This window comes from Drosophila sechellia, chromosome 3R (genome assembly GCF_004382195.2).
Source record: "Drosophila sechellia strain sech25 chromosome 3R, ASM438219v1, whole genome shotgun sequence".
Lineage (NCBI taxonomy): Eukaryota > Metazoa > Arthropoda > Insecta > Diptera > Drosophilidae > Drosophila > Drosophila sechellia.
This window is the reverse complement of record NC_045952.1, coordinates 7,248,581-7,275,810: the sequence shown is the minus strand read 5'-3', so window position 1 is coordinate 7,275,810 and position 27,230 is coordinate 7,248,581. Positions and strand designations below refer to the sequence as shown.

General features: G+C 42.7%; 1 protein-coding gene across 5 annotated transcripts in view; it reads right to left on the bottom strand.

Annotated features, from left to right (window-relative positions):
• The window catches only part of LOC6614375, a 29,169-nt gene extending 3,116 nt beyond the window's left edge, over nucleotides 1-26,053 (bottom strand). Inside the window, exons 1-6 of one of the 5 annotated variants that reach the window (XM_032720800.1) lie at nucleotides 24,831-26,046; nucleotides 18,154-19,297; nucleotides 13,818-13,965; nucleotides 10,715-10,956; nucleotides 232-354; nucleotides 9-146 (exon numbers count right to left, since the gene is read on the bottom strand). In XM_032720800.1, the coding sequence (XP_032576691.1) occupies nucleotides 9-146; nucleotides 232-354; nucleotides 10,715-10,956; nucleotides 13,818-13,965; nucleotides 18,154-19,297; nucleotides 24,831-24,938 (1,903 nt within the window). In that variant the 5' untranslated portion in view covers nucleotides 24,939-26,046. Of the gene's footprint in view, nucleotides 1-8; nucleotides 147-231; nucleotides 373-10,714; nucleotides 10,957-13,817; nucleotides 13,966-18,153; nucleotides 19,298-24,830 lie in introns of those variants that run through there. The other 4 variants (XM_032720801.1, XM_032720802.1, XM_032720803.1 and 1 more) reach the window with 4 other exon arrangements.
• Nucleotides 26,054-27,230: the final 1,177 nt, after the last annotated feature.

The following is a 27,230-nucleotide window of genomic DNA, read 5'->3' as shown; positions in this document are numbered from 1 at the left end:
GTACTTACCCGTACTCTCGGTGCCCTGGACATCGGGACAGGCCTGGAAGCTCAACAGGAGGCGGCTCTCCTCCGTGCAGCTCTCAATGTTGGACACCGGCGACTTGCACTCCCCGTGCCCGCGATTGTACGTGAAGATGAAGGGTCCTGCGAAAGATATGGATGTAGATCCCCCTTGGCAAAGTCCCTGAAGTGCCCCAAGTTCCTGGCGGGGCTTGGGCAGCCTACTCACCCTTGAGCGGACACTTGACCGGCTCGGCGCTCTCCCGGAAAAGCGAGTAGAGCAGGGCATCGCCCGGAATCTGGTCGCAGAGATTCTGTAAAGTCTCACGGCCCTTGCAAAAGTCTGGGGGACATGATTATTTTAAAAGCACAAATAAAAATTCAATTAATGCAAATCGCAAATTAGATGGTCGTTGAACACAGAACACATAGAAGTAGGAAAAAATAGTAGTAGTAGTAGTTATAGAAGTGGTGGTGGTAGTAGTAGCATTATTAGTAGTAGAAAGCAGTAAGGTTTTTAGTGGGAGCAGAGTAGGTAAGTAGTAAACTGTACTAAGTAATAGCAAAACATTAAAGTAAGGGCATGGTTGAAAGGAAATCAAGTCTACAAAGGGCTAGGGATGTGGAAATTATGTTTTATATATATTTTTATTTTTTGGTTTTGCTTTTTTTTCAACTTTTCATTGAGTGCCGCACTGGAAGCTGCCCTGCTGCTGGGCTATTGGGATGTTGGACTGTTGGGCTGTTGGGATGTTGGGATTTCTCATGCGGGGCCATCGCCAAGCATGCCATTTAAATTGCACAGAAATTTGTTTAATTAAGTGGCCGCTGATGCCGATGGTCCGGGAGAAAATTGCGCAAATAAATGACGAAATGGAGCTTTAAATCAGCAAAAATGTCGCAAGTCGAGCGTTGCGAGTTGCTTTTGCTGTGCGGAAAGGCAAAGGCAACTTGCCACCGCGGTCATGCCCCCAGCGTGGAGCTTCCAGTGCGGCACCGAGTGGAGAAACAACAACAATTTCTGTGGAAATGTGTAAAAAGCAGCGGTAAGTACAATACATAAGTAAGATAAGTATGTAAGTTCCAGAAAAATACAACAAAAATGTATAGGAGACAACAAAGAAAGAAAGAGGCAAACAAACCAAAGGCGGTATAAGGAACAACAAACCAAAGACTTATGACGTTCACAGAAATAACTTAAAGACAAGAGTTTTTCATTTTCAGCGGCGCTTCCTTGGGCTGTGGAACTGCACTGCCCAACTTCTGTATTGTAAACTCAACTGAAAGGCACGACACGTTCATAAAAAAATAACCGAAAAGCAAAAACACACACTTGGTTCATCTTGTTCTTCCGGCTCTGAAACCAGAAGCACGGGATCTGGATGGGTTTTGGATTGAGATTGAGATTGGGCTTGGGATTGGAATTGGGTTGGGTTGGGTTGGGTATTGTGGTGGGGGGCAGGTGGAACAGAGGCAATTCAGGTCGTAAAATAATGTTAGTGCCTGGTAGGGCCGTATATAAGGTAGTTGTTGCTAGAGCAAGCATAACATTTGAATCAACTAAATAATAATAATAATAACAAACATTTACTCATGATGAATAAATTGGGTAATCGGTGGTTTATGGTTTCTTTATGGCAAACGCGAGAGATATATGTGGCATATATATGTATATGGCATATACATGTTCTTTTGGTAAAGGGTCCTCTCTTTTTCGTTTTTTTTTTACTGGTAAGAGTTGTAGAGTTGTGGGTGTAAAGTTAATTGTAACTAAAATCCGTTTCGTATAAGTATACACCAACAGATACTGATACAGATACAGATACAGATATGGGCATAATATATACATAAACACATTCAGGCATTGTTCTCAACAGTACAAAATGTTTACAGCTAAAAAGACACACAACAAACGGTTTCGTATTCGCATTTGGTTTTTATTCAACTTTTCTTTCAGCAAATTGAATTGTTTCAGTTGGTTTCTTTAGCATTACACAGGCTACGGCAAGGAACTCAAAAACAGGCACACGCAGAGTCGCAAAAAGAGTAAATAATTATGGAAAAAGTACCAATTACGTATGTAATATGTGTGGTGTAAAAAGCCAGGATATGCAGGATACACTCGGGTGTAATCGACTGCATTGGGTAGATGGGTGGACGGGATTTCAGGTTTTCAGGTTTTCAGCTTTTCAGGACCGGCCTTGTGGCGTTTTTGAGTAATGATTGTAATTAAGTAGCAACTACACTTTATGAGTTATACAAGGCACAAAAGAAAGGTGTAGAGTGGGCGTGGCAGTGTGTGAGTGTCGTGTGTCATGTTTGTTTGTGTGGTGTGGGTGTCGGGTGTTTTTCATATTCACTTTTGAGTGGGAGTACATGTATGTGTTTGTGTGTGTGTGCGTGTAATGGTCAAATACTACGGAGAAGCGTTTGTAGCATATATATGGGAGTATATCATGACAAGGCAAAAAACGACATCACAGACATGGAAAAACGTAAGAAAAAAATGTAAAATAAATTATAATACTTTTGCAGTTGGTTTTCGGTATTCTCTTTACGATTTTTTTGGTAGTTTTTTTGTTTTTTTTTTGTTTTTGTATTGCGGTCAGACGGACCGTTAAGCGCAGAGTTATATTAGATAGCCGGGCTAAATTGCAGTATACAGCAGAGTATGGTGGCCCAAAAAACAATCTAACGCACACGCACAACACGAACAACAATGATAAACGAGAGACACACACAGCTAGGAGGAGGAACAACAAAGGATTGAACCAACCAACGAACTAACGAACGAACGAACGAACGAACAAACGACACAATTGTAACTTATGAGTAACCGAGAGCAGAAATTGTTGAGTTTCATGTTAAAATTACATTAATTAAATTACACACATGTATGTACAGAGTACAGAGTAGGGAGTACCGACTGCACTGAACTCAACCGAACAGAACAGAACACAACAGAACGAAGCTGAATGGAAACTAATTAAACAACAACAAAGCAACTGAGGAAACCAAAAAATCGAAACAACCAAAGCTGGGGAACCGAACTGAAAAGGACACAAACACGGACACACAGAAAGGAAAGAACAACACAGAATGGTGAACCCATAGAGCAAATAGTAGTACGAATAGTAGTAGTAGGGTAGTAGTAAGGTAAAGTAGTAGTAGGTTGTTAGGTTAGGTAGAATGTAGTAAGAAGAAAGTACAATAAGTAATTGATAAATGAGACAATTATACTAGCGGTCACCGGGCAGCCCATCCCAACATTTCATCATCATATCATCATACAAAGATGTACTCGATATTATATAATCGTGGCTAGATATGTACATATCATATCATCACTTTGCCGTGGTTCGTTATCTTTCTTCTTCTCAATTTTTCTTTCTCACAGGCATGTGCAAAGGAGCACAAAATTTAGCTGAAATCCTTTCTTGTTGACATCCACGAAATTGAATTAGAAAACAAAGTATGACAGAGAGTAGGTAAAGTAATGAGCGCATGACATTCTATACAGATGTGTCTCGAATTCGCTTTCGTAGGCTCTATGGAAACCAGTGAATTTTCCTGTTTAAATCCTTTTTTCTTTTTTTTTTTAAGCGAAAACAGAACTCAAAAGCGGGAGTTGTGATTGGGGATTGTGGTGGGTAATTCGGGTGCGGTTGGGTGCATTTTGGAGATCGGACAACTGAAGGAAACTTAACAAACCGGTAAATGAAATTTGAAAGGCATTCTTTTCGAAATGGAATGGGCATTTGGGTATTTGGGTTGTACGATTTCCAAGAGCTTGGCAGACTCGATCTGATTAGGTAAAAAACAAGGCAAGAATTATATCCAAAAAACATTATTAGCCATAATAAGGAGATTTACAAACCGTTCGCTCGGATCACAATCAAATTTGAAGCTTATGAGAGGAAACATTGGTGAACTTAGAGGTATGGAGTTGTATATTACAAGTGTGTTTATGTACATCTCTTCATGCACCGCTACCAATCTTGGAAATCCTACTTTCAACTTCGTCACAAGCCGAAGCTCCAGATTTGGGTTAATCTTCATTTGGTTTACTTTAAAACTCGCTCATGGTTTTACTGTACAAAGTTGATGATGATTTTGTTAGCAGTGGATTAATATAAACATTAATAATCATAATCATGTACAAATACAAAGAGTTATATATAATATTCAAAAAACAAAATCAAAGCGTCTCAATTGGTGACAACGAACAGTATCTCAAAAGTAACTCAAAATCAAATCAATCAGTAGTAAATATGTATGTAAGTATGTATGTACCAACAAACAAACACAATTAAATATCTGTACAAGAGAATATATGGAATTTGGACCTTTATTTACAGCGTTGTGTGTAGTTGTAATTGTTATTGTCATTGTTCATATTCACATTTCTACAACTGTCGTTTACGTTGAGGCCATCGCCTCTGATTCTGATTCTGATTTTGATTCAGATTCAGATTCTGCTTCTAAATCAGATTATCATTTCGAATCAAATTCCGCCTCTGCTGATGATGATTGTTTTATGTGTGGCTACGCGAATTTATTGCTTGCAGTTCTGTCGAATTTGGCTTTAATGCACGAGGCTAGTTTATGGTATGCAGCCCTCCTCTACACTCCCCAATTACCCAAAAATATCCGTTCGGCAAGGGGCCACGGAGGCTAGACACGCAAAGATAAGTGAGCCGGGCATAAAAATAATAAATAAGTATCAACAAAATACAGAAAACAGAAAACACAAAACACAGAGCCTAACCGTAGCCGTAACCGTAACAAAACAAGGCATACAAATTAAGACGAATGGGGTTTATGGCACGAATTTTATGCGCATACAATACTAGGTACAAATAGACGTGTATCCAACAAATTGACAATGGAACCGAACCGAGGCGGATGGCAAATAACCGGGCCAAAACGCCACCGACCAGGATGGTCTGGATGGCTTGGATGGGCTGGATGGGCTGGATGGTACGGGGACCACGAGGAGCCCGAACGAGGAGCGACAACAAATTAATAGAACAATCGGGCACACCGACGACAACGGAACGGGCAAAAAATGAATGAGCACATAAAATATTGCATAAATAAATGAAATGAATTGAAATGAAAATGGCAATGTGAGAATATACGTATGTGTGGGTCATGGCGGCGGCGGCAGCGGTGTGTGTGTGCGTGTGTGTCCACGCCGGGAACACACAACAACAACAATTGGCAACACGGTGTGTGTGTTTGGCCAGGAGCGTTGAGAGATTTTCTTTTTCGCCCACACTCCAACACGCCCCGCCCCTTCTCGTTTTTGTTGCGGTCCAGGACCCGGGGAAAACACTCGAAATTGGTTGACACCCCGGGCGCCTGACGCCACTGAATCGCCCCGGAATCGGAATCCGGAATCCGGCTCCGTTCCCGGGTGTCCCTAGGTAAATAAGTTTTTATGCTCGGTATTCGGTATTCGCGCTCTATATGTACACACACACACACATACATATATATGTACACGCGGCGAAAACTGTACCAACTCACGCAGGCCCCGGAAAAAAAGGCGGAACACGAAGGAAAAGTGGGCACATGAAAATGCCAAAAACTATATAAAATAAAATAAAATAAAACTCGGTGTCGGACTAGAATCGGGGTTGAGTTGGGTTTCCTGCGCCTCCCGGCCCCACTAACAAATTACCCAGTCAACGTCCAGGTGGAAACTCCCACCCACCCATCCACACACACCGCTCCTCTGCACCCACACGCACACCCACTTGCACCCACTTCCACCCCAAATGGAATGGCAATGCCCTGTTACGTGTGCGTGTTGTTATTGTTGATGGTTTTCCCTCACCAGCTTTTTTTTCCGCTTTTTTGCTTTTCCGAAGCGGGCACAAAAGGCATGGCAAACATTTTTACCGACATTTGATTAAATTTAAATATTCTTGCACCGAAATTGGCGAAAGCATGTCCTGTTATGTTGTAACACCAAATAACATAATACAAATTATGAGGGCCCGAGGAATGCGAGAGGGCGGCGCTGAACGCCCAAAAAGATAAACTCGTAATAAAATGGCCAAAAGAAACTGGCGGAAACTGCGGCGAACGGAGATGATTGTTGAATATTTTGGCGGAAAAATGTAAAAAACGAGAACTCAAGTAGATGGGCCGGCCGCCGCCTCCTCCTCCTCCTGAAAGCGCCGAGTGCTTGGATGCCGTAGTTTTGCTTAATTATTTTAATTATTTTCATATACCGCCTACGCTTCTGCGCTGCAATTAAAACGCTGCGGCCTGGCCTTCATTGAGTGCCCATCACCCCGGCCAAGGCTTCATTTTTTATGCCCGGGCTTTTTCCGCTTTTTGCTTGCTTGCTGGCGGAGTGCAGGTGGAATCGCAAAAAGGAGGCATTCAGGTGGGTAGCTGGTGGGGAAATTGGTATGCAAATGCTGCCTGGCAGCCCGTCACCGGCTACACAAAATGTCTGACTAAAAGCGCTCGCAAAAAAGCGGTAAACATAATTAAGGGGGGCAGTGAAGATTGGGAGAGATTGGGGCGGCGGCGGATGGCTAAGGGGTCGAGTGGCTAGTGATACTCCTACTATCGTGTATAGTTTGTACTCGAAAATGCAATTTAAATGGCAGTTAGCAAACGCCCCGAAGTATGCAATTGCTTTTGATGGCTCGCATTGAATTATCATTGATGCCAATGAATCGAAGGATTCAGGAGTCGGGCAGCAGACTCGTTCATTTGATTGGCAGCTCGCTTACACGCACTTTGCTCGCTTGGGCACACCCATGGTCGAAATAATAGGACTTGACACGAAGTTGATTTTATATATCTACGTTTTTTTTTTTAGGGAGTTAATTTAAGAGTACATTCAATTGATATTCAAATGAATGAACTTGATCTATATAATATATATAGATTCAACTTGCCTCGAATGAACCTATTATTTCGACACGGAGTGTAGATTCGCCAGTGTGTGGATGTGTGGGTGTGTGGAAAACCTTCCATATCCTTTGATGCCCGACACGAGTGAAAACGACACTACATTAGCCTTATAGCAATTAACAAGGCTTTCCCTGCTAATCCCGTATGTACAAGTTTTCAGTAATTGAAACTGTCGACTGTCTAAGCCCAATTACAGTCTGCCAAGCCAGATGCAGATACATTGTTTCCCTGTGTGTGTTTGCTGTGGGCCATAAAAATGACTGAAACTGTCGTAATTGAAAGCAACTTTATTATGGCCCGTTGCTGTAAATCTCAATTTAAAGGCCTTAATATGACCGAAATGCATAGGATGGGTCCTTGCAGCGTTTTCAGCTTTCAGTTTTCCATTTTCCGTTTTCAGTTCTCAGTTTGCCGAAGGGCTTGCTCTTTTATCCAAAGCTGAAATTTAATCTCGTGTTTGTGTGCGCGCCTGTGTGACAATCTAAACAAATAATGATTTAATAAAGAACAGCACACACGCAATTCCATTGTACTATTGATACCATTGTTTTACGGTCTGCTAATCAAAACCAACTTGACCCCGCCCCCTCAATCGGAATCAAAATCGGGGCGTATGGGTGGTGGATGGGCGGCGGGCCGGACGGGGGATCCCCTGAATTATAAATGAGACCTAAAACTCTCGTTTAATATTTAAACAAAATCAAATCAAGGAAAAAAGGAAGGCAGGCAGCCAAGACTGCCAGTCAGGCAGTCAAACAGTCAAACAGCCAGACAGTCGGACTACTGGGGTTCCAGCTCGGAAATATCAAGTGGAAAATATCAAAATAGAGGGGGGCGGGCGGGTTGGATGGGCGGCTGGGTGGCGATGGGCGTGGCGCGTGGGTGGGCGTTTTTCAAATGCGAAGCCAACTGTCTGACTGACTGCGCTCTGCTCTGGGCCAAGAGCTCGCCACTTAAACTAATTTGATTTCTATTGAGGCAAACAAATAATAAATAATGAATTTACATTTCTATGCGTGTCCGGGTGGATTGCGGCGTTGCCATGACGGATCTGGATCTGGAAGCTCGCTTTGAGCTTGAATCTGTATCTGTATGTCTAAGTCCGACTAATGGAGAGGTTAAGTGAGCATGTAAGAAGGTCGAGCGGTGGCGGTGCAAACTGCATTATGTGCCAATGAGATACTTTTATGCCGTCTCTATTTTCTATTTTCCCCGGTAATTAGGTGCACTAGCAGCTCGCTACCTGATTAAGAACTAAGGGCATTACAGCAATTAACAGCGAGTTATGGATGCGAATAAAATGTTTGCAGCTGGTATGGATGGTTGGATGGATGGATGGATGGGATGGATGGGTACTTTCGCCAGGAATAATTGCTGCGAGTACTCCGAGTCCCGTCGGAATGAAGTGAAAACACTTTGACACTCGGTGTCAAGTTTCCAATTTCCATTTTCGACCTATAAATAAATCATGGGCGGGCGGGTAAAGTTAAGTAAGTGGGTTGTGAATGTGATGCCAGATAAAGCGAAAAAATAGGATGAACAAACTTAGGCAATAATTCTTCGACAGCTCGCCAAAGTACTGGAACCTATTGGAAATTCAATACGCTCAACCGTCCGACATTTGAATGGGTACGTTTTTGGGAAATTGGTACAAGACTTCCATACTCCATATTGGTTCTGTTGGATCGTCGTGTTCTCGGGTCCGGTGTGCTTGGTCTTTGGTCTTTGGTCTTTGTCATGATTTGAGGTGAGATTTATTTACAGATGAGTAGATGAGTCGCATCTCTGGGTCGCAACTAAATACAAGTTTGTTTTGTAAATACAGATGTGTGGGTGCTCATTTGGGGTTCGGATTGCTTTGTTTGCTATACAGAACTATACAGAACTATACAGATGGGAACAAACGCGAAACGAACTGTACAAAAACTTAGCTGCGTCTGGTAAAAATGTACAAAACTTCAAATATGCAAATTTCAAAACCAAAATCCAATCAAATTTCTCGTGTGTGTGTGCGTGTGTGTGTGCACACACCTCAGTTTGTTATTATTCATCTCTCGATATTTGAATCAAATACACACTGGCACACACTCTCGCACACGTGTTTTAACTTTGAATTGCTCCAAATTGATTTGTAGTTTTAGTTTTGGCTTGGGTTTTAGTTTTGGTTTCGGTTTTAGTTTTAGTTTTAGGTTTTCGAGGGATCTGTTGTTGGAGTGGTTGGAAATGTTGAAGTAAGGAAAATATACATATCATATAAATATTGAATAGAGTTTGCAAATATATATGGGTATATATTTAGATATATGTAAATGTTTGGTAATAAAAAATGGTTATGGAACAAACAATTTTATTTTTCAGTCTCATGTTTCTTTTTTGTTTTTGTTATTACTTTTTATATATTTACAACATTTTTTCGCTTGTATTTGGGAATTATTTACAGTAAGTTGGAACTGAAAGAGCACAAATTGAAAAAGAAACTGAACGGAAATAGAGAGAAACAAAGGTTCTTAACTAAAACTGGTTATAGTTTCCTGTTTTGCTTTTCCCCCTGCTTTTGATTCGAATGGGGTTCCGCCTTTTGGTTCCGATTCAATTGGATTTGGAATTAGAATTAAATACGGCCGCGCTGCTTTCTTTTGTCTAGATGGTTTTCGTATTCAGAATCTACTGAGTGGAGTAGAGTAAGTCTAGTTGTTTTGTTTTGGCCCTCGGCTTTGGGTTCTGTTTTTGGTTCTGATTCTGGATCGGATTCAGTTTCAGTTTGGCTTTAATTGGTGGCTCTGTTGGGAGGGGTTAATCTGCTAATCCGCTAATACGCTTGCAAATCGCAACTAAGTAGCTTAATTGGATTGACACTAACATTGGGTATTGGTTAATTTTTATAGTGGTAGCTTTCGGGATAAATTGCAACGTGTGTATGCTGAGGGAAATATACAATTCATTTTGGTTTTGTTATCGGTTTTCTAGGTGGTTATATATATATTTTTGTGGTTAGATATGTACTTCTTGTTGATTGATACATTGAGTGGTTATTCGTTGTTGATTGATTGCTTGATTGCTTGATTAAAGTGAGGTGAGTTCGAGATTTACAGAGAGAGAGGTAGAGAGAGGACCCTTGCCATGACAAAAGTAAACAAAGTTGAGTTATTTTTATTCATTTGGTATGCAGAGTAATTGTTGTTTGAGACTATTTACAAGTTTGGTTTGGTTTGTTTTCATTTTTTTTTTTTTTTTTTTGGTTTTGTTTTGTATAAGTAACAAAAAGTTGCATCAAAACTCATACGAGAACTGAAACCAAAACTAAAGTTACTTCGAACGAAAGAAAAAGAAGAACAACCCAATATAACTTATCGGAAATACCGAAAAAATTATTCAAAATCCTGCGTTTGTTTCGTGTGTGTGTTTTCAAAAAGAGTTATAAAAATTGAGAACGCATTTTCATCATTTTTTTCGATTTTTTTTTTTTTTTGTATTTTTTTGTACTTGTTGCTTTTCAGTTGGTCATTGGAGAGAACGAAAAACTTTTGTATTCTCGTTTTGAGTGAAATGAAAATAGCGCTTAAATGATAAAGTTAGGTTAGTCATGTTGGTTAACTAAGGGAGCATTTCGAAATATGTAATAATAGGTTAAAATGATAACAGATAACTGGTATTTTGAGATAGCGAGTTAGGAGATAGAGTCTTGTATTTTCATTTAGTTTGCTTGCTTTGCTTATAACTTATTTTAGAGAGAGAGATAGAGATATATAGAAAAATATAAAGTTAATGCTTACAATCATTCATATCGTCATTGGATCTCATTATGTACTGATCCGATGAAGATAGTCTTGAATGCCCGTTCGTATTGGGATGAGCTCCCCCCCTATGATCACTTTGTTTATTAGAGCTACGCATCGCCAGTGCAGATGGGTTCGACTGATGCATATACATACTATCACCTTCGCACTCACTTTCTTTATATTGGAGCACATTTTTATGCTTCTCATAGATAACCAGGCAACGATGACATCCTTTCCTAAAAGAGTTTTTGGTTGCAACGAAAAGTTTTGTATTCGGTATCGGTAGTTGGTATATATGGTTCATTGTTTAACGTATATTCTATATGGTATATTGTATAAGGTATATGGTATTGCTTGTGTATATGCTTTTATGGTTGTGTGGTTCAAAATACTCGAGTTTATTGCTTCATGTTGGGTATTAGTATCAGTATTAGTATTAGTATTTCTTGGTTCGGTATTCGGTGGTGCGGGATGTGTTGGCTTGTTTTCGGGTTCTTGGCGCAATCGACAAGTAAAGTTGTTGGTAACTAGGGCTAAGACTTTGACCGGGCATTCTGCAAGTCCCTCCGTGAGTTTGTGTGAATGGAAGGCATCGGAAATGGAGGTTCTTATGTTTTGGGCGTAAACTGGGTGTAATAGCGAAACCCCTTTGCCTAGTTTCGAATGTCGTTTTATTTATTGTTGCCGAATATGTTATAATCCCGAAAGTGTGTCCCAAAGTCGAAACTAGAACATCCCTTTCTAGGATCTTAACGGAGTTACTTTTAGCTTGATGTGTTTCGACTTTGCCCACGTTTTTTTTTTTTGTTACAATCGATTGAATGGTTGATTACTAAGTTGATGTTCTATTTCGAGTAGAAGTAATTAAATGATCATCGAAAGGAACTCAAAGGACGTACACTGAATAAAGCAAGAAACTCACAAAATATATGTTGTTGAAAAGTGATGTAAAAATATTCTGAATACATATTTATTCGTACTGATAAGCAGATAACGTATCAAAATAAACAGTTTCATCTTGGGTTTGTTTGATATTTGATTGTGGTTGGGCTGAATGTGGGGTTTCTGTTGGATTCCTAGTTCGTAAGATACAGTAGATGGGGCTCGGTTTGGTTTCGATACATATGTTTACGATATTTATTGGTATACGACAAAAACTTGTACAGAGCAAAATGAATGGAGGCCGGAGGAGAGGGCGTGGCAAAAAACGAATTAAATATGTATACAATACCCGCCCTCGCCTCCAGCAGCACAGCAAAAAGGCCAATACTATTTAAAGAGTAAAAGTAAGGCAGCGGAAAAATCAAAAAACATTTTCACATTTCAGCTACAACGGAAAAACTTAGCTTAAAGGTAGGATTATTCATATGTTTATTAAGTATTCATAAGCATAAACATGGCAAAACAGAAAATTCAAAATACATAAACTCCGCTTTGGGAAACTTAATGTTTTGCATTTTCTTTGTTTTTACTTTTTGGTACTTCTGTTTCTTTTTTCCCCCATTAAGGAAGCAGCTTAAAAGGGTTTTAATTGTCTTTCGCATTGCTCTTTACGGCTAAAAAACATTCGTACGAAAGAAAACAAAGGAGGAATTCCAGACCAAAGCGAAAGGAATGGCATGGAAATTCGCAGGACAAAAAGCAATTTTCCTTAAATGTCTTTGGTTTTCGTTTCGTATCGTTTAAATGAAAAGCCATCGGAAAACGGGCAGCTACAAACAGAGCTGCTAAGTAGGAGAAATGCTTGAGTAACACAGATACAGAGTAGTCAAAAAGGCAGTTCTCTAAATTAAAAACACAATACGGGGGCACGTAAAAAGTTTGATTTAGTTTTTAGCTTGTGCTACTGAGCATTTACAACACGAGTGGTGGGGGGAGGGGGTACACAAACACAGGCACGGATCGGTTCTCTATAGCGATATATGTAGGTACAGGGGAACTCTGAGATAGATGGGCTCTGGGTGGTTTTTGTCTTGGTACATGACTGCCTCTTGTCAAACATCCGAATTACGAGCAGCGCGCTGCCTCCAAGAAAGTGCCCAGCACCCGGAGAGCAGATGGAGTGCGGATGGATTGCGGAGGACATGGTGCGGCAAACAAAACTCGGCTCGACTCAAACCCGTTTCAAAGGCAAAAGTTAAGAGCAGCAGCTGGCAGGCGGCGGCAGTGGCAGCGGCAACATCAACAACAGCGGCAACGACAACGTTAGCGATAACGTTGACGACAGGTTTCCCTGCGACACTGTGAGTGTGGAGGTACACTGGGGAAAAATCCAGCGAATTGAGCTCTGTGCTGTATCTAATTTTCTTAAGACGCAATAATATGAGTATGAGTATGGGTATGCAATGAGGACAGCATTAAAGCTTACCATATATGTACATATATCGTTGAAAAATATTCTCAAACTATTAAAATTTAAAACAATTAAGCCAGAGAATGACTTATACGTGTACATATATAAGTATCTTATAAGTGAAAATGAGCTTAAACTGCCTTTCAAATGACTATAGCTTCATAAGTTGGTGAAAATACTACGCACACTCTAGACCTAATCTATTTCCAATTTAGAAGAGTAAATGTTACAACTTCACTGACTTTTTCTCCCGGTGTACCTCAGTTCAAGTCGCCTCCTTGCCGCTGTCGATGCCGATGTCGCTCACCCCTTGCTGTTGTCTTTGGCCGGCACTCCACTCGCTTCGATGTGCTGCTGACTGGCTTCTTTTTAATGAGGTTAGTTCGGCGTTTTCCCGCCCGCGCGCAGCGTCCGCAGCCTTACCTTAACACATTTTACCGAGCACACACACCTTCTCCGTCAGAAATGAAAACTTATTCAATTATAGGCACTCCTCGACAAAGGGACCAACACAAAAAAAATGCATATGTGGGGGAAAGTAAACCAGAACATCTCATTTTCCTCTCGGCCTGTGCCAAAAACGTAGGAAATGGTAGGTACAATGTTCGCTATATTTCGCCAGCCACTGGACCGAGTATCGGATTGAGATGTTAGCATATTGTTAGCGGGTCGAAGCGGGACGCCAAAGGCCCCAACGTGGGCGGGGGCATTTTGGATTATCCCGGACGGAGAGTTGGTACTTACTCGTCGACAATCAGATATTTGTTACCATCGGAGGCCGCACACCTGCCGCGATAGCTGAACTGGGAGCCCTTGATGTGTATGGATTGCTGATAGCCGGACAGGAACCAGGAGCCCTCCCATCTCGCCGGAAATGTGCAATTTGTGGGCGCTGCAAGCCAAAAAACACAGTAATAATTTATTAATAAACGACTTAACCATTAATGCATTAAGATATTATATTCCAATTGCCTCCCCGTGGACTGCAGCCATACATTCATGTGAACATAAGAGTATGTATTTTGGTCGGATGGTTGATGTGGCCTCAATTGCGTTCATTGTTCATTTAAGAGCCGTATAAAAGAGCAACCGCAATCTTTCCCACTGAAGTGCGTTTGCAGGCATATTTATTTACCAGCCAGCACACAAAAGGCACTTGCTTATTGATAAATTTAGATTTCGGTTGGCCACTTTCTTCGACTGTCAGTCTGCTAGTCTTCTAATTGTATTGTCAAGTTTCGGTGCCAAGATTTGTGGCTTTTTAATTTGTAAATTGTTTCAATTATTATTATGATTGTATTTAAGTGCGTGCGCATAAGGGCCGCAAATTTACGACCCGCTGTCAGGAGTGCGATACTCGGATACTTGGAAATTGGGTAGGGGTAGCTAGGGTAGGGTATTCGGGCGTTTTAGGGGTGGGCAGGCGCATAAATAAGTTGAACAAGCCAGGCAACCAAAAACTGCTCGTAATAATAATAATGTCGCACACAGATACGCACAAACACACACACTCTCACATTCGCACAGTGGCAGCAAAACTACCGAAATGGCAATTGTGAATATTAAAAAAGGGACCTAAACTGAACTGAACGGCAAAGAGAAATGGGAAAGGCGAAGCCAAAGTATAGAGAAAGAAACGTAAACGGAAAGTTCGCTAACGGCATGCCACACTCGCACACACAGGCAATAAGTACTATATCCCATACAATGGGTATAGACCCGCACACGGATACATATAGAAAATGGTAAAACCACCCTCTGAGCCACACATATAGCTTAATGTTTGGGCACGATTGGCAGTGGCAGCGGCGGCAGCGGCAGCAGGGAGCTGCAAGTTGGGATAAGGGTGGTGGCCAGAACCGGGAAAAGGAACGGGAACGGGAACAGGAACAGGAGCGGAGACGATGGCGGTAGCGGAGATGGAGATGCCAGTCCTGATGCCGATGGGCGGTGGGTGAGGCCAACTCGGAACTGGCAAGGCGCAGATGGAGATGGAGATGGAGCTGGAGGACGGTCCGAGTTCGGGCTACGCATTCAAATACAGAAAACTCGCAAGGAGAGACGAATGTGCGCACCCGAGCCAGAAACAGAAACAGAAACACAACCCAAGGCACAGAGTCTATGTGCAGGCAAAAAAAAAACACTAAGGAAACATTGAGTGGAAATATAGCTAGATATATTTGCTAATTTTAATAAAAAAAATTATTTTCTAATTTCAATTACTAAAGTTTATGTTACTGCTGTTAAACTAGTCTAACTATATTCAAAAATCTTAAAAAATCTATTATAAATGGCCAATGGATTAACCTTGGACTATTTCATTCTCTTTTGATATTTTTTTCAAATATGTTTCTACATTCTTTTCAAGACATACATATATTGTCAATAATAATCCCTAGACAAGGACATCAAAGCAAATGTGTGCTTATAAATATGATCAATATTCTAATGTTTAATTCCATGTAAAAGTATCTGTGAATTTGAAAACATGCTTTTTAGCTGCAACCCTTTTCTTTAAGTGCAGTAACAGCAAGAACTACAACGGCAGGGCAACACGGTGGCACACTCACACTCACAGGCCGTACTTACAGCGATACACATTTTATTTTATTATTCCTTTCCTTTCTTTTATTCTACTTGTTCCTTGTTGATTCCACTTTTTCAGCTTTTTCTGCTTTTTGTTTTTACATTTGCGGCAAACAAAAGGAACTCATGCGCAGGATCAGCGCAGCGCTCTGAACTCTGAGCCCCAACTGAGCCGCTGCTCAGACCTCCGACTATCTGGCTATAGCCATACACTTACACAATATATGAGCACTCGTATATGTGTGTGTGTGTGTGTGTGTGCTGTCCAATGACTTGTGCTTTTTACGGGCCGCACTCGCATTCGCCTGGCTGTCATAATGCGGCCCATACGCACAGCGGGCTGCCTGTTGTGCGAAAAGTGTAGCATACTTTGCCGGGCAGCCACCGCCCCGAACGAAAGTCCGGGAGTCACGGGGCTCCGGAACCGGGAGCGAACCCGGAACGTGGTCCCGAAAACCCAAAAGCCGAAACTCGAAATTCGAAGCCCGAAAACCACCCCCCGCCGACGAATAATTGTTTCGCCAATTTCAAGTACCGTGAATAATTTTCCTACATGATTCAATACTTTTGCCTGAGTGCCGCAGCGAGCAGGGCCATTGTTGCTGCCGCAGCACAAATGTCGAAGGCAACGACGCGTCGTTGCCCTCCGCCCTTAATTCGCTACCCCTGAAAAATATGCTGCAGGACAAGCTTAAGTAAATACAAGCTGAAAGCAAATATACGACATAGACCACGACCGACTGACAGACAAGCGTACAAATGCGTATAGACAGTTGAAATGACGGACGCGAAAAGCGGGCACGGGGCTTTTCAGATATATTTTCGGTGTGTTTTTCATTTGGATTAGAGTTGCTCAGCAAGAAACGCACGGAGCGGGGGAGTCAGCATTCGGATGCCGGGATGGGGAATGAGGAAGCTTAGGCAACAACAAAGGGAAATGGGGAAAGCACGAAATAAAATACATATGCTCAAAGAGTTGCTCCTCACAATGGATCCCCATAAAGCGACAGTAATCAGGTGCATTAATCAAAATAAATCTCGGGGATCTGTGACATCTGCGGAAGGGAGCGAAGGTATCCGAGGCGACTTTTCCGACACATACACGTGCTAAACAAGATGCAGGAACTGGGACAAGCGCCACGGAACCGAAATCTTTCATTGGAAGTGCCTAGCTCTAAAATGTAATTTGATTTGCGTGGGATAAAAGGGTGTATCATGTAGATTTGTACAATATTCATTCTATTACAGCTGTCTTTATGGTATCGTATTTTAAAGGACCTAAAGTCTACAACTCCTGAAATGGCTTTTGTGTCCTGCCACATTTGAAAGTAATAATTCCGATTCAGAATCGAAATTATCGGCCATTACTTTTCCCCCAGTATTCAATTAAGATTGACAGCGGGAATATTTAACACGATTTTAATTATGCACCACTCCGTCATTTGTGGTTCCTGTTATGACAAGCAATTTCCTATCGCAGCAGCGTGCACTTATCTTATCCATTCACGATGATCTATAATGACAACTTCAACGCGCTAACAACTCCTTAACCCAATTATGTTGCCCACACTTATGGGTGTGCGCAATTTGAAGAGCTCGTTCGTTGGGCGCTTGGGAAGAAGTGGTAGTCGGTGTGCTTAGGGATAGACCTACGGCCAGGGCAGGGGTACATTTAGGGGAGCCCAGGCACATTACTGGACCACCCCTATTGACTGGCAATACGCACCCCTAGCGAACAGACAAACACTTATTCCAGCTCGGCTATGTCGGGCTCAAAGAGCATGACGCTTCTGCCTGCGAGACTCATTTGCGTTTTTGTGCCTCGGTCTGGATGTAGGATGTTGGACTTTCGCCTCGCAGAGGGGCAGGGACAGCTGTGATGGCGTAGTCCGTGAGGGCGGCGGGGGAGGTGGAGGATTAGGGGCGGGGCAACCAAAATGCTTTTGTCTAACTTGAGTGAATTATGGTCAGCGGTCGGTCGGTGGTCGGTGGTCGGTGGTCGGCGGTTGCTGGCTGTTTGTTTCGGGCAATTTCCGTACAATTTGCCATTGCATGTTGCTGTTGCCGGAGCGGCTGTTGCTTGTTGTTTTCATTGTTTTTCTGCTCTGCTCTGTTCTGTGCTGTTTTTTCGTTGTTTTTGTTTTTTTTCTGGGTGAATTCGTTCACGGAGAAACAGTTGAAACGCATTATACCAACGCAGATCTGCGGTCACAAACTACTTATGGATTCAATTGAGCATGACCAAAAGAGGGGGTGGCCCTGGGTGTGGATGGGGCGACTCGAATGGGATGCGGGAGGAGGGAGGGGGATGAGCCGCCAGCTGTCGCTCTGTTGCGAGTACAAATTATGCCACAAAAATTAAATGAAATTGGGGTTTGGGGGAAGGATATTGGGGTCCTGGGACCCAAAGTTGCTGCGGCACTTTCTTGGCGCGCCAAGTGAAATTATAAATTCTTATCATAGCGCTACTTATCGACGGGGGCTCGCTACTCACCATCTTGTCGACCGCCCCAGCCGCTGACGGACGTGGCCAAGAGCAGCATTAGCAGTGGTCCCAGCCAACTTTTTGTCGACGTCATGGCGCAGCTCCTGCTCCTTGCTGTTTTCGTTGTCGTCCCCGCTGGGAAGCTGGATTCGTGGGTGTGGGTGTGGGCGCGGATGAGTTTGGGGGTGTTGTTTCCGTTGCCCGGCAGCAGATGCTGCCACAAGAACATCAGCCACGTAATGCCGGAAAGTTCCGCGGCCTCGCCCCGCCGATCCAGACTAATATCACCGTTATAGTTAAAGCACCTACATTCATCATTCTCATTCTCTTCATCATGCGGCAATGCAGCACCAGTTGTGCCCCTTGCCGTTGTTTTTGTCGTTGTTTGCGAATTGTGAGCGGTCGTCGGAACCACCGCTCCTGCTCCCGATGCTCCATCTATTGTTGTTGCTGGGCTAGTGCTGATGCTGGTGCTGTTGCTTGTGCTGATTGGATTTACCTGGGCCAGCGACGCCGCAGACGCATGACTTGGTCCTTCGCGCCGGATTCGCTCACGTCGCCAGCATCGCTTGCCGCATTCCAAGACGCCGCCTTCTGCGTCCACTTCCACCACATCCCCGCTAGCAACAGTGGGCATAACTAATTGCGACGTCTGCCGGAGATCGGCGCAGCTATGCCCCGCTGCGGCCACGGGTAACTGAATACCCGGCAGCAGGAATTCACCAGACCACGAGGAGGACATTGTTGCCGCTGCGGGTCCTGTTGTGGTGATGATGCTTGCCGTTGCAGTTGTTGTTCCTCCTGCTCCTGCTGCTCCTACTGCCGCCGTTGCTGGTGTCAACGTCGCCGCTGAAGCATGTTTATCATAATTTTTATGTTCCCAGCCGGGCGGACAACAGCAGCTGCTGTCCTGGCAACTCCCGCTGCCATGGCTCAAAGTCTGGCTTCGACTCCGAGTCGTGGTGCCGGCCGCAGGCACATGCTTACATGGATAGCAGAAAGGCGGTAAATAGATTAACGACGTTATTCCTGCTCTCGTCTTGGATGTGGACGTGGAGCTGCTGGCGTTGGAGCTGGAGCTAAGGCTCGCCGTCCTCAGTGCCGCCTGCATTGGTTGCTGATGTGGCTGCGGATGCTGATGCTGCTGCGTGTCCTGTGGGGACGGAGACAAGAGTGGAATATTTTATTATTATAAAGCACAAACAAGCTGGCTGAGCCAAGTAAATATGATATAAGGTGGTGGCGAATTTGAATTTAAAATAAAGCTTCACCCCAGCACTGGCGTACACAAATAATCCCACAAGATTCATTGTTAGGCCTTCCAACACGCACCAAAACAGTTGCTCGTATACATATAAATAAAACTTCCTCGGCGGCGCATTAAAAAGCAATAAAAATAAATATGGGCGCTGGGAAACCGACACTCCAATCGAAATAAAACTTCCAAAGATGCGTAAATCAAAAATCACGCGCTATAAAAAAATTAGGCCCCAATTTATAAGCATCGATTTATGTGTGTTCCCAAGAATGTCTGCATCGCCCCCATCGCATCGCCATTGCCAGCATTTTCTCCGTTATAATCTTTTCCTGCATTTAGCGCCTCCAGCAAGGGGAAACTCTACTAGAGAAAAACCACTTGAGGAGGTTTCGGATTTTCGGATTCTTGGCATGTGCGTGGAGACCTCCAGTTCGGCACTGTAATCCCCATATCGCATGCATGCTTTGCTAGCAAGATGAGAATTTTCCATTGATGGAAACTTAATTGGTCACTTTCATGGTTCGGAGAGATGGTCAGAGCAAAACTCCAATCCAAATCCATCAATTTGATTGGCACTGCAGAAGTGTCTATTCGTGGAATTTTTTAGTTAATTTAGTGTCGTTTGTTTTCAAAGAATGGGAATGCGAGTAATTTGTTCAGAATAACTCAAATAACTTTATTATTTTTTACTGAACCTTTCTACAAGATGTTATAAACTGCCCTAAACAAACTTTGTATTTTCTCGAATGTAATCATGAAGTACATTTCATCCTAACGTGTGTGATTTTACCTACTTCCGTACCTTACAAAATCGATTATAAGAGAGTACACCTAGCTTCCTTACTTCATGAAAGTTACATTCACATAACTTGAGTAGGCTGAAGGAATGAAAAGCTTTGCCCAGCTACCGCCTCAAGTCGCCAGGCCATGTGTCATTTATTATGTCATAAAGGTTTTCAGAAATTCAGCATGCTCGAAAGAATCTAAATCAAAATGGGGGGATTCCCCGGAACGAACGCCAAGCTACCAGCGGACCAGCTTGTGAGGCATAATGCAATTTTGATGTTGTGTAAGCGCTGCTCTTAGCCCATCATCTATGCTAATTAAGTTAATTAAAAAGTACCAGCAAAGTATTTGCACTTGGCCAACTTCACGTCATAATCAAAGTGGAGGCGGCGGCGCATCGAATGGAAAATGAAGCCCAAGTCATGTCAAATGCTCTTAAAAAGCCAGAGCATCCCCTTCCCCCAGAGATGCTGGATATGAAGATGACGATGACGAGGGAAACGGAGGTGGAGATGGAGGTGGAGCTGTTGCCAGAGATGACTATGTTGCCATCCACAGAGTGGAGTGTCTTTATTTAAAAATGAAGAGACCTGAGACCAAAAAAACGGGGCCAATTATAAGCTTCGTCATTAATTTGAATAAAATTAATTCTCCCAAACACACAGCGAATGAAAATGCCACAAAAGAAATGTGCCACAAGAAGAAAAATATGTCCAAACCGGAAAATAAGGGGGAAGGGGGGCGAAGGCGGTGGCGGAATGACAGCAGACGGTGGCAAATAAAACATTTAGGCGGAATTATAATTTTACTTTGCTTATTTATAATTTACGTTTAAAATGTGAAACACCTGACAGCTAAAGAGAATTTATGTTTGCATGTTTTCCATTAATTTATTTTTCCGAGGCGCACCCCTCCCAAGGAAACTGCCAAGACCCACAGCTCCAGCCTCGAATTGCACGAAAATGCACAGCAGGAGGGTGCTCCCGCGGGCAGGAGGCATCGGGAGGAGCCAGAAGACGGGCACATTTCGCTATCACGTTTGGACTATAAAACAGGCCACACAGCCCAAGCCCAAGCCCAAGTCCCCGTCCCCGCCACACACTGATGATGTTGTTGATGACGTGGAGCGCCGTTGCATAGCTCCGCCGAAAATGGCAAACGGGCAACCCAAGACACTGGTCCCGACCAGAAAGCAGGAGCTCCACACTCGGAGAAAGAAGACACTCGAAATAGGTGCTATTGTTCTTATAAGGGATCGAAAATAGATAGCATACAGCTCACTTAGAAGAATCAAGTGAAAATAGTAACGAGTTCAACATAAGTGGCGCCCGAACGCGGAATCAAAGTTTTCCAGCGAGTGTGTCCAAATTCTGGGACTATACAATAACTTCGACTTGAAATCAAATAAAATGTGTTGCAAAATCAATATGTTCAAATAGGGAAATTTACTATTTTTTCGAGTGTATCCCTGGCACAGACACAAAGACAGAAGAAGACGGAGACGTCCCGACGCAGTGCAAAAACTTGTCAAGTAAATATAAACGAAATGTGCGGCACGGCACATGCAGAGGCTTCAAGACCACCCAAACAACCTGGCACAAGACCTGATGGACACCAGTCAACGCACCAGGAGGCTGCACCGATCACACCCTTTGGACCTCTCTGGGATTAGACACGCAAATTAAATTAAATTATACACATACATTATTATATACTTCATACATACAATATCGACAGTTATTGTATAGTTTCGCAACAATTTATGTAATCAATTAATTCTCTACCGTTAAGTTTAGTCATCAAATTTAATGATTGTCCGCGAAGGACAGTTTTAAATTAATATATCCAAAAAAAAAAAAAAAAAAATTTTATTATTATTTTCACCAGGCCAAAAGACGCAGACGCTATAGCAGCACAAGCAGAAGCTGAAGCAGCAGCAGCAGCACACATAAAAAATATTTTTATGCAACATTTTTATGATTTCCGTCTGGTTGCGACAGCGGCATGGGCACAAAGAGACTGCGAGGCACACAGGCCGCCCCGATTCTGATTCCGATTGCGATTGCCTTGGTCCAAGCCATCTCCTTCACCTGGTTTCAATTAAAAGACACTTTTCTTTTATGTGACGGCTTATTTCTCATTACGTATGCCATGCTCTTTGTTTTCTTGTTGTTCTCATTGGGAACTGGTTCTAGGATGGCGGGCAATGTCGAACCCGAATCCGAACCCGAATCGGAATGGAAATTGGAAAACTGCGTCTGGGGTTGCCTGCTGGTGTTGACGGTCGTTCAAAGTTTTCCGGAGGGGCGAGTGCGAATGTGAATGGAATGCAATGGATGCGTCCGCTCCCTTGTCTCACTTCATCAATCATTAATTTCGTTTATTTTTAGTGAAAATAATCACTTTGGGCAACATATGTGACCGAGCAGCGTTTCGCATGTGTTTGCCGGGTGCGAATGGGCTGGGATGGGGTGGATTTTGGCCGGGAGTTGATTGTGGAGCTTGACAAAGAGTCTGAAAGATGCGCATGGTCCAAAAACCAAATACACCTCCTTGCAATTATCAAATGGACTCTGTACCCATAGCGGTTGCGTGATGCCCTCTCCATTTCGGTTAGGTTAATGTGTGTGAAATGACTTTATTGGTTTTTCAGGTGGTCTGGTCGTCTGGCCCTGGGTAAATGATGGCCTTGGCTCATGCCACGGTCTATTATGGACACATGTGCACTGGGCTTCTAAGTGTTCTAAGGGTGGCCGTTGGGAGTTACGGAGTTAGGGAGTTAAGTGCGACTTAGATGGGATAATAACACAGGCATATTCTTAACCCCACGTGGGCTTCTATAAGGGGAGCTAAACAATTAAGGAGAACACACTTTGCACTAATTGATCGATAATGCCAGAATTCTTATTTAACTACTCGTTAGGGAAATAAACCAGTCTCCAGTGCTGCCATTAATTATCAAAAACATCTAAATCAGTCAAATCCCCTATTTATAACTTAAGAAGCTTTTTACAGGAAGAGTTAGGAAGAGTTCATTCGAGTTAGTCATCAGGACGCGAAACAGACTCTTTAAAAAAGGTAAAGCCTATATACACGGCTAATAATATTTGCATTCTTGAGTTATCTGCATGCATACAACCCGAATGAAATAATGTTTAGATTCAAGGCTGTTATCTTATTTAGATATAATAAACCTAGTGAATTAAGATTAGAATAGACGCTATGTTTGCTCGCCCTGTTTTATCTGGATGATCAATGTTTAAAGGTGCCCATTTCATCCCACCCAAGTTAATTGGAGCAGAGGCTAGTAGTAGGTCTGAGTATATTTATGACACTTTTATCGCTGCTTTACCCCTGTTTAGGTGACACATCTGCCTCGTCGCAAAACCCAACAGCTACATACCTTTCACAACTTATCGTCCGTTTGTCAACTTTCGCACAAAGCTTCCTGCGAAATACGTAAATCCTTATTCACCCGAATGACTCAGAGGCATTTCTTATCTCGCCCCAGAGCAACGAACTGAGCAATAAATATAAATAGAGAATTTTCACATCGGGCAAACAACGAGACAACAGGCAAGCAACTACCCAGCTACCCAACTACCCATTCCAAGCCCACACGCACCTCGAGCTGAATTAATCAACAACTCCGGAGTTGCGTCTCGTTCCGTCCCGGAGTAATTCCCCTAATGCAATACATTTCCGCCGTGCTGCGGGCTGCTCAATCGGCATTCTGGTATCTGATATCTGGAAAAGCCATGCATGTAATGTACATCGGCACCAACATGATTTTTATCTATGTGTCGATAGCATAAATATGACGGCTGGTCAGGGAAAAAGGCGCAAGGGTGTGGGGCTAGAGCAATTGCAGTGCGCACCTCATTGAACTTTTCAGACAAACACAATTTGTCCGATAAGGAAAAAAAACCGTCTACACGACACCCGCAAAGGGGCGGCCATCCAAAGGGGGCGGGGCGGTCGAACGGCGCGCGCACTAATGGCCACCATTAATAATTGAAAAACTGAAACAGTCGAGCATGTGAGCAACTGAAGGACGATGGCGCTACGTGGGGGGTGTGCCGAGGGGACGAGCGGAGGGGGACATCGGATGAGGTTGGGTCGCCAGTTTTAGGGGTTGGGGTGACAAAAATCTATAACCAAAAAAGTTATGAATAAGCGAGCGAGTGGAGAGCAACGACGGCGAGTCGGTGCACTGAGAAAAACCAAATCATAATGTTCCATAACATCTTAAACCCAATAAAATCCTAACTGAAGTTGTGAAATAAAAAACATGCAAAACTATGAAACATTGTAGAATTCAAGAAGATACAATTTCATGTTGCCTGTTGAAAGGAAAAATTCAACTAATACTTTTTAGACAAATAAGAGCAAGAGCTAGTTTCTGAAAATTGTTTTCAATTACAAAAACCTCATTGATTTTGAAACAACTAATACTGAATAAGAAACCATTGAATTCATAAAACTGACATAAGGTTAATATTAAAAGATGCAGTTTTCTGCCATCTAATAGATACATTTCAAAATGAACCGTTAGGCACCGCTTAGAGCTTAGGTCCAATTGTTAAAGCCGAATAACCAAAGGGGCATCTTAGAAATAACCAAATTTTTTGTGTGTACAAACCTGTTCTCTGCCTTCGTTGTTTCTGCTTCTGTGGTTGCTGTTGTTGTTGGGGCTGGTGGTGCTGCAGATGTAGTTGTAGTTGTAGCTGTTGTTGTAGTTGTAGTTCATGGCTAGCTGATGAAGCTGCGACGCTGCAGCGACTCTGACGTCGCGGCGACAATGTTGGAGCTGGCTCTTCTTCTTCACCTTGTGCTGGGGCTCTTCTTCTTGCCGTTCTCCTGGTTTTACCCGTTCTTCTTGTTGTCGTTGTCTTGGGATTAAATTTGGATGAAAATGCAGCAACAGAGGAAATCGCGTGCGGAACGCAGCCAACCAGCATTGGTAAGTGCAAGAATCGCAACCCGTTTTCGGTTTTCCTTTTCGCTGCTCCTCCGTTTCCTTTTTTTTGGGAGTTTCTGCAAGCTGCCCAGTGATTTTTCGTTGAATTTTCCGCTGCAGGGCAGCAGAAAGCGCACGAAGCGAACCGAAACTGAGACTGAAACAGCGATGGTCGTGCAAAATCGGATATTTCCGACGATGGGGCGGCGGGCGGGGGGTGTTAAAATATTGGAGCAAGGTGTTTCCAAACACACAGCTGCGGCGAATTCGCAGCAATTCGCCGAGGTTCTCTGCGCAAAAGCAAAGCGGCGAAGAGATCTGAGCGGCGGCGCTACATTTGTTGTTGTTGCTGCTGCTCACAGCTCCACCACCATTTGCACAGTTATATTACCTCGCTCAAGTCGCCCCTCTCCCTCTCGCCCACTCGCTGTGTCAATCGAATTAAAACGAATGCTCTTCGGCGAATAATTGGGTTTAGATACTTTTCCAGCAGACAAAGTTGTATTTTTTGCACTTCTTATTGATATTAGGCAAAACGCATCGGGCGAATCACACTCAAACAAAGCACACACGCGCGCAGCGGTTTTTCAATCTGCAGTACACCGAACAACACACACTATTTCCTAATGCCTGTTCTTATCCCTCTGATATTCCTCTTGAATCGCTGGGCAATTGGCGATTTGAACCGATTTTCACTTGGCTCTTTGTTTTATTGAATTTTCACCGAAACGCTCTCACACGCAGAGACTCTTTTGCTCGTTCGCTGATGCTTCTGCTGCAATACACACCACCTACGAAACGAGCCAAGGGAAATTGTATCTATGGGCTGTGTATCTGTATCTACGCGGCACGCGCTGCACGTCCGCTCGCTTCGGGTTTTCGAGAGAGAATATATCTTTTTCGATACGGTACGGTAAACGAATTCGCTTCCGAGGGATTGTATCTCACCGCTGCAGTGTGACCGCAGCGGAGCACTTCTGAAATCTCACAGATATTTGGCGTGGACTCAAACCATTCATCTCATCTCAGCAAAACGACGTTGATTGGCGCATTAAATTCTATTGAAACAATATTCTGCAATTTAGGCATGCATTTTTAATTATTTTTTTTCTATTTTGGATATACTACAAGAGCTAAGTATATTCTATGCTCAAGCTTCCCGAGATAGCTGAATACAACTTTTCAAACTAGTCAGATTTTTAAAATATTGCATTTCAATTATTTAAACATATGTTTATACTATTAAAACTGCACTACAAGACACTAAATACCCATTGCAAGGTCAAAATATGGCATCGTAAAAGTTGCACGTCGTTTTATTTATCTTTTTGAAATAACAGGCAACTTTTTGTAGTCACTGTCTGAATGCAAACGAATGCGTTCAATAACAGATTAATATGCCTCACTTAGGGACACATTTCAAGTGGCCCGAAAACTGAATCAGCTTTCTTGTCATCATTCCACACTTCGCACTCTTTGGTTGAAATTCGATTTGTAGAAACAAGACCCACAAAGTTTACTTAAGAAATTAGCAGGCCCGTCAATGTGTGCGGTATCAATTTGAGAGCTGGCCATTCAACAAAGGGTTGTTGAACCAATAAAGAATGTATCTGTTTATAAAACAGTTTCTCGTGCCCTTGTAAAAGTCCAATTCCCATACTCAATCACTTCACATGGCTTTTATAAATAATTAAATCCATACGAACAAGAAATTTTAAATTCTTCTTACGTAGTATTGACTTGCGCGGAGTAAGGGATTTTTAAAAAGTAACATAGTACATGTAATGGATCAAAAAAGTTGATTCATTATTGTTCTTTAATACCTAAAAAAGAATTTTCGATAGATTTCAGAATAAACCTTAGAATCCTAATTTAAAAAAATAATTTCCTGAGACAATCAAACAGTAAAAGAGAGAACGCTACAGGCGACTTCCTCGACTATAAGATACCCATTATAAATTTCATCTGAAACAAACTTTCACATCATAGGAGCATTGGCTTTATGGAGTCGGAAACGCTTCCTTCTACGTGTCAGATACTTTTCAATGAATCGAATATACACTTTTACTACTAGAGTAATAG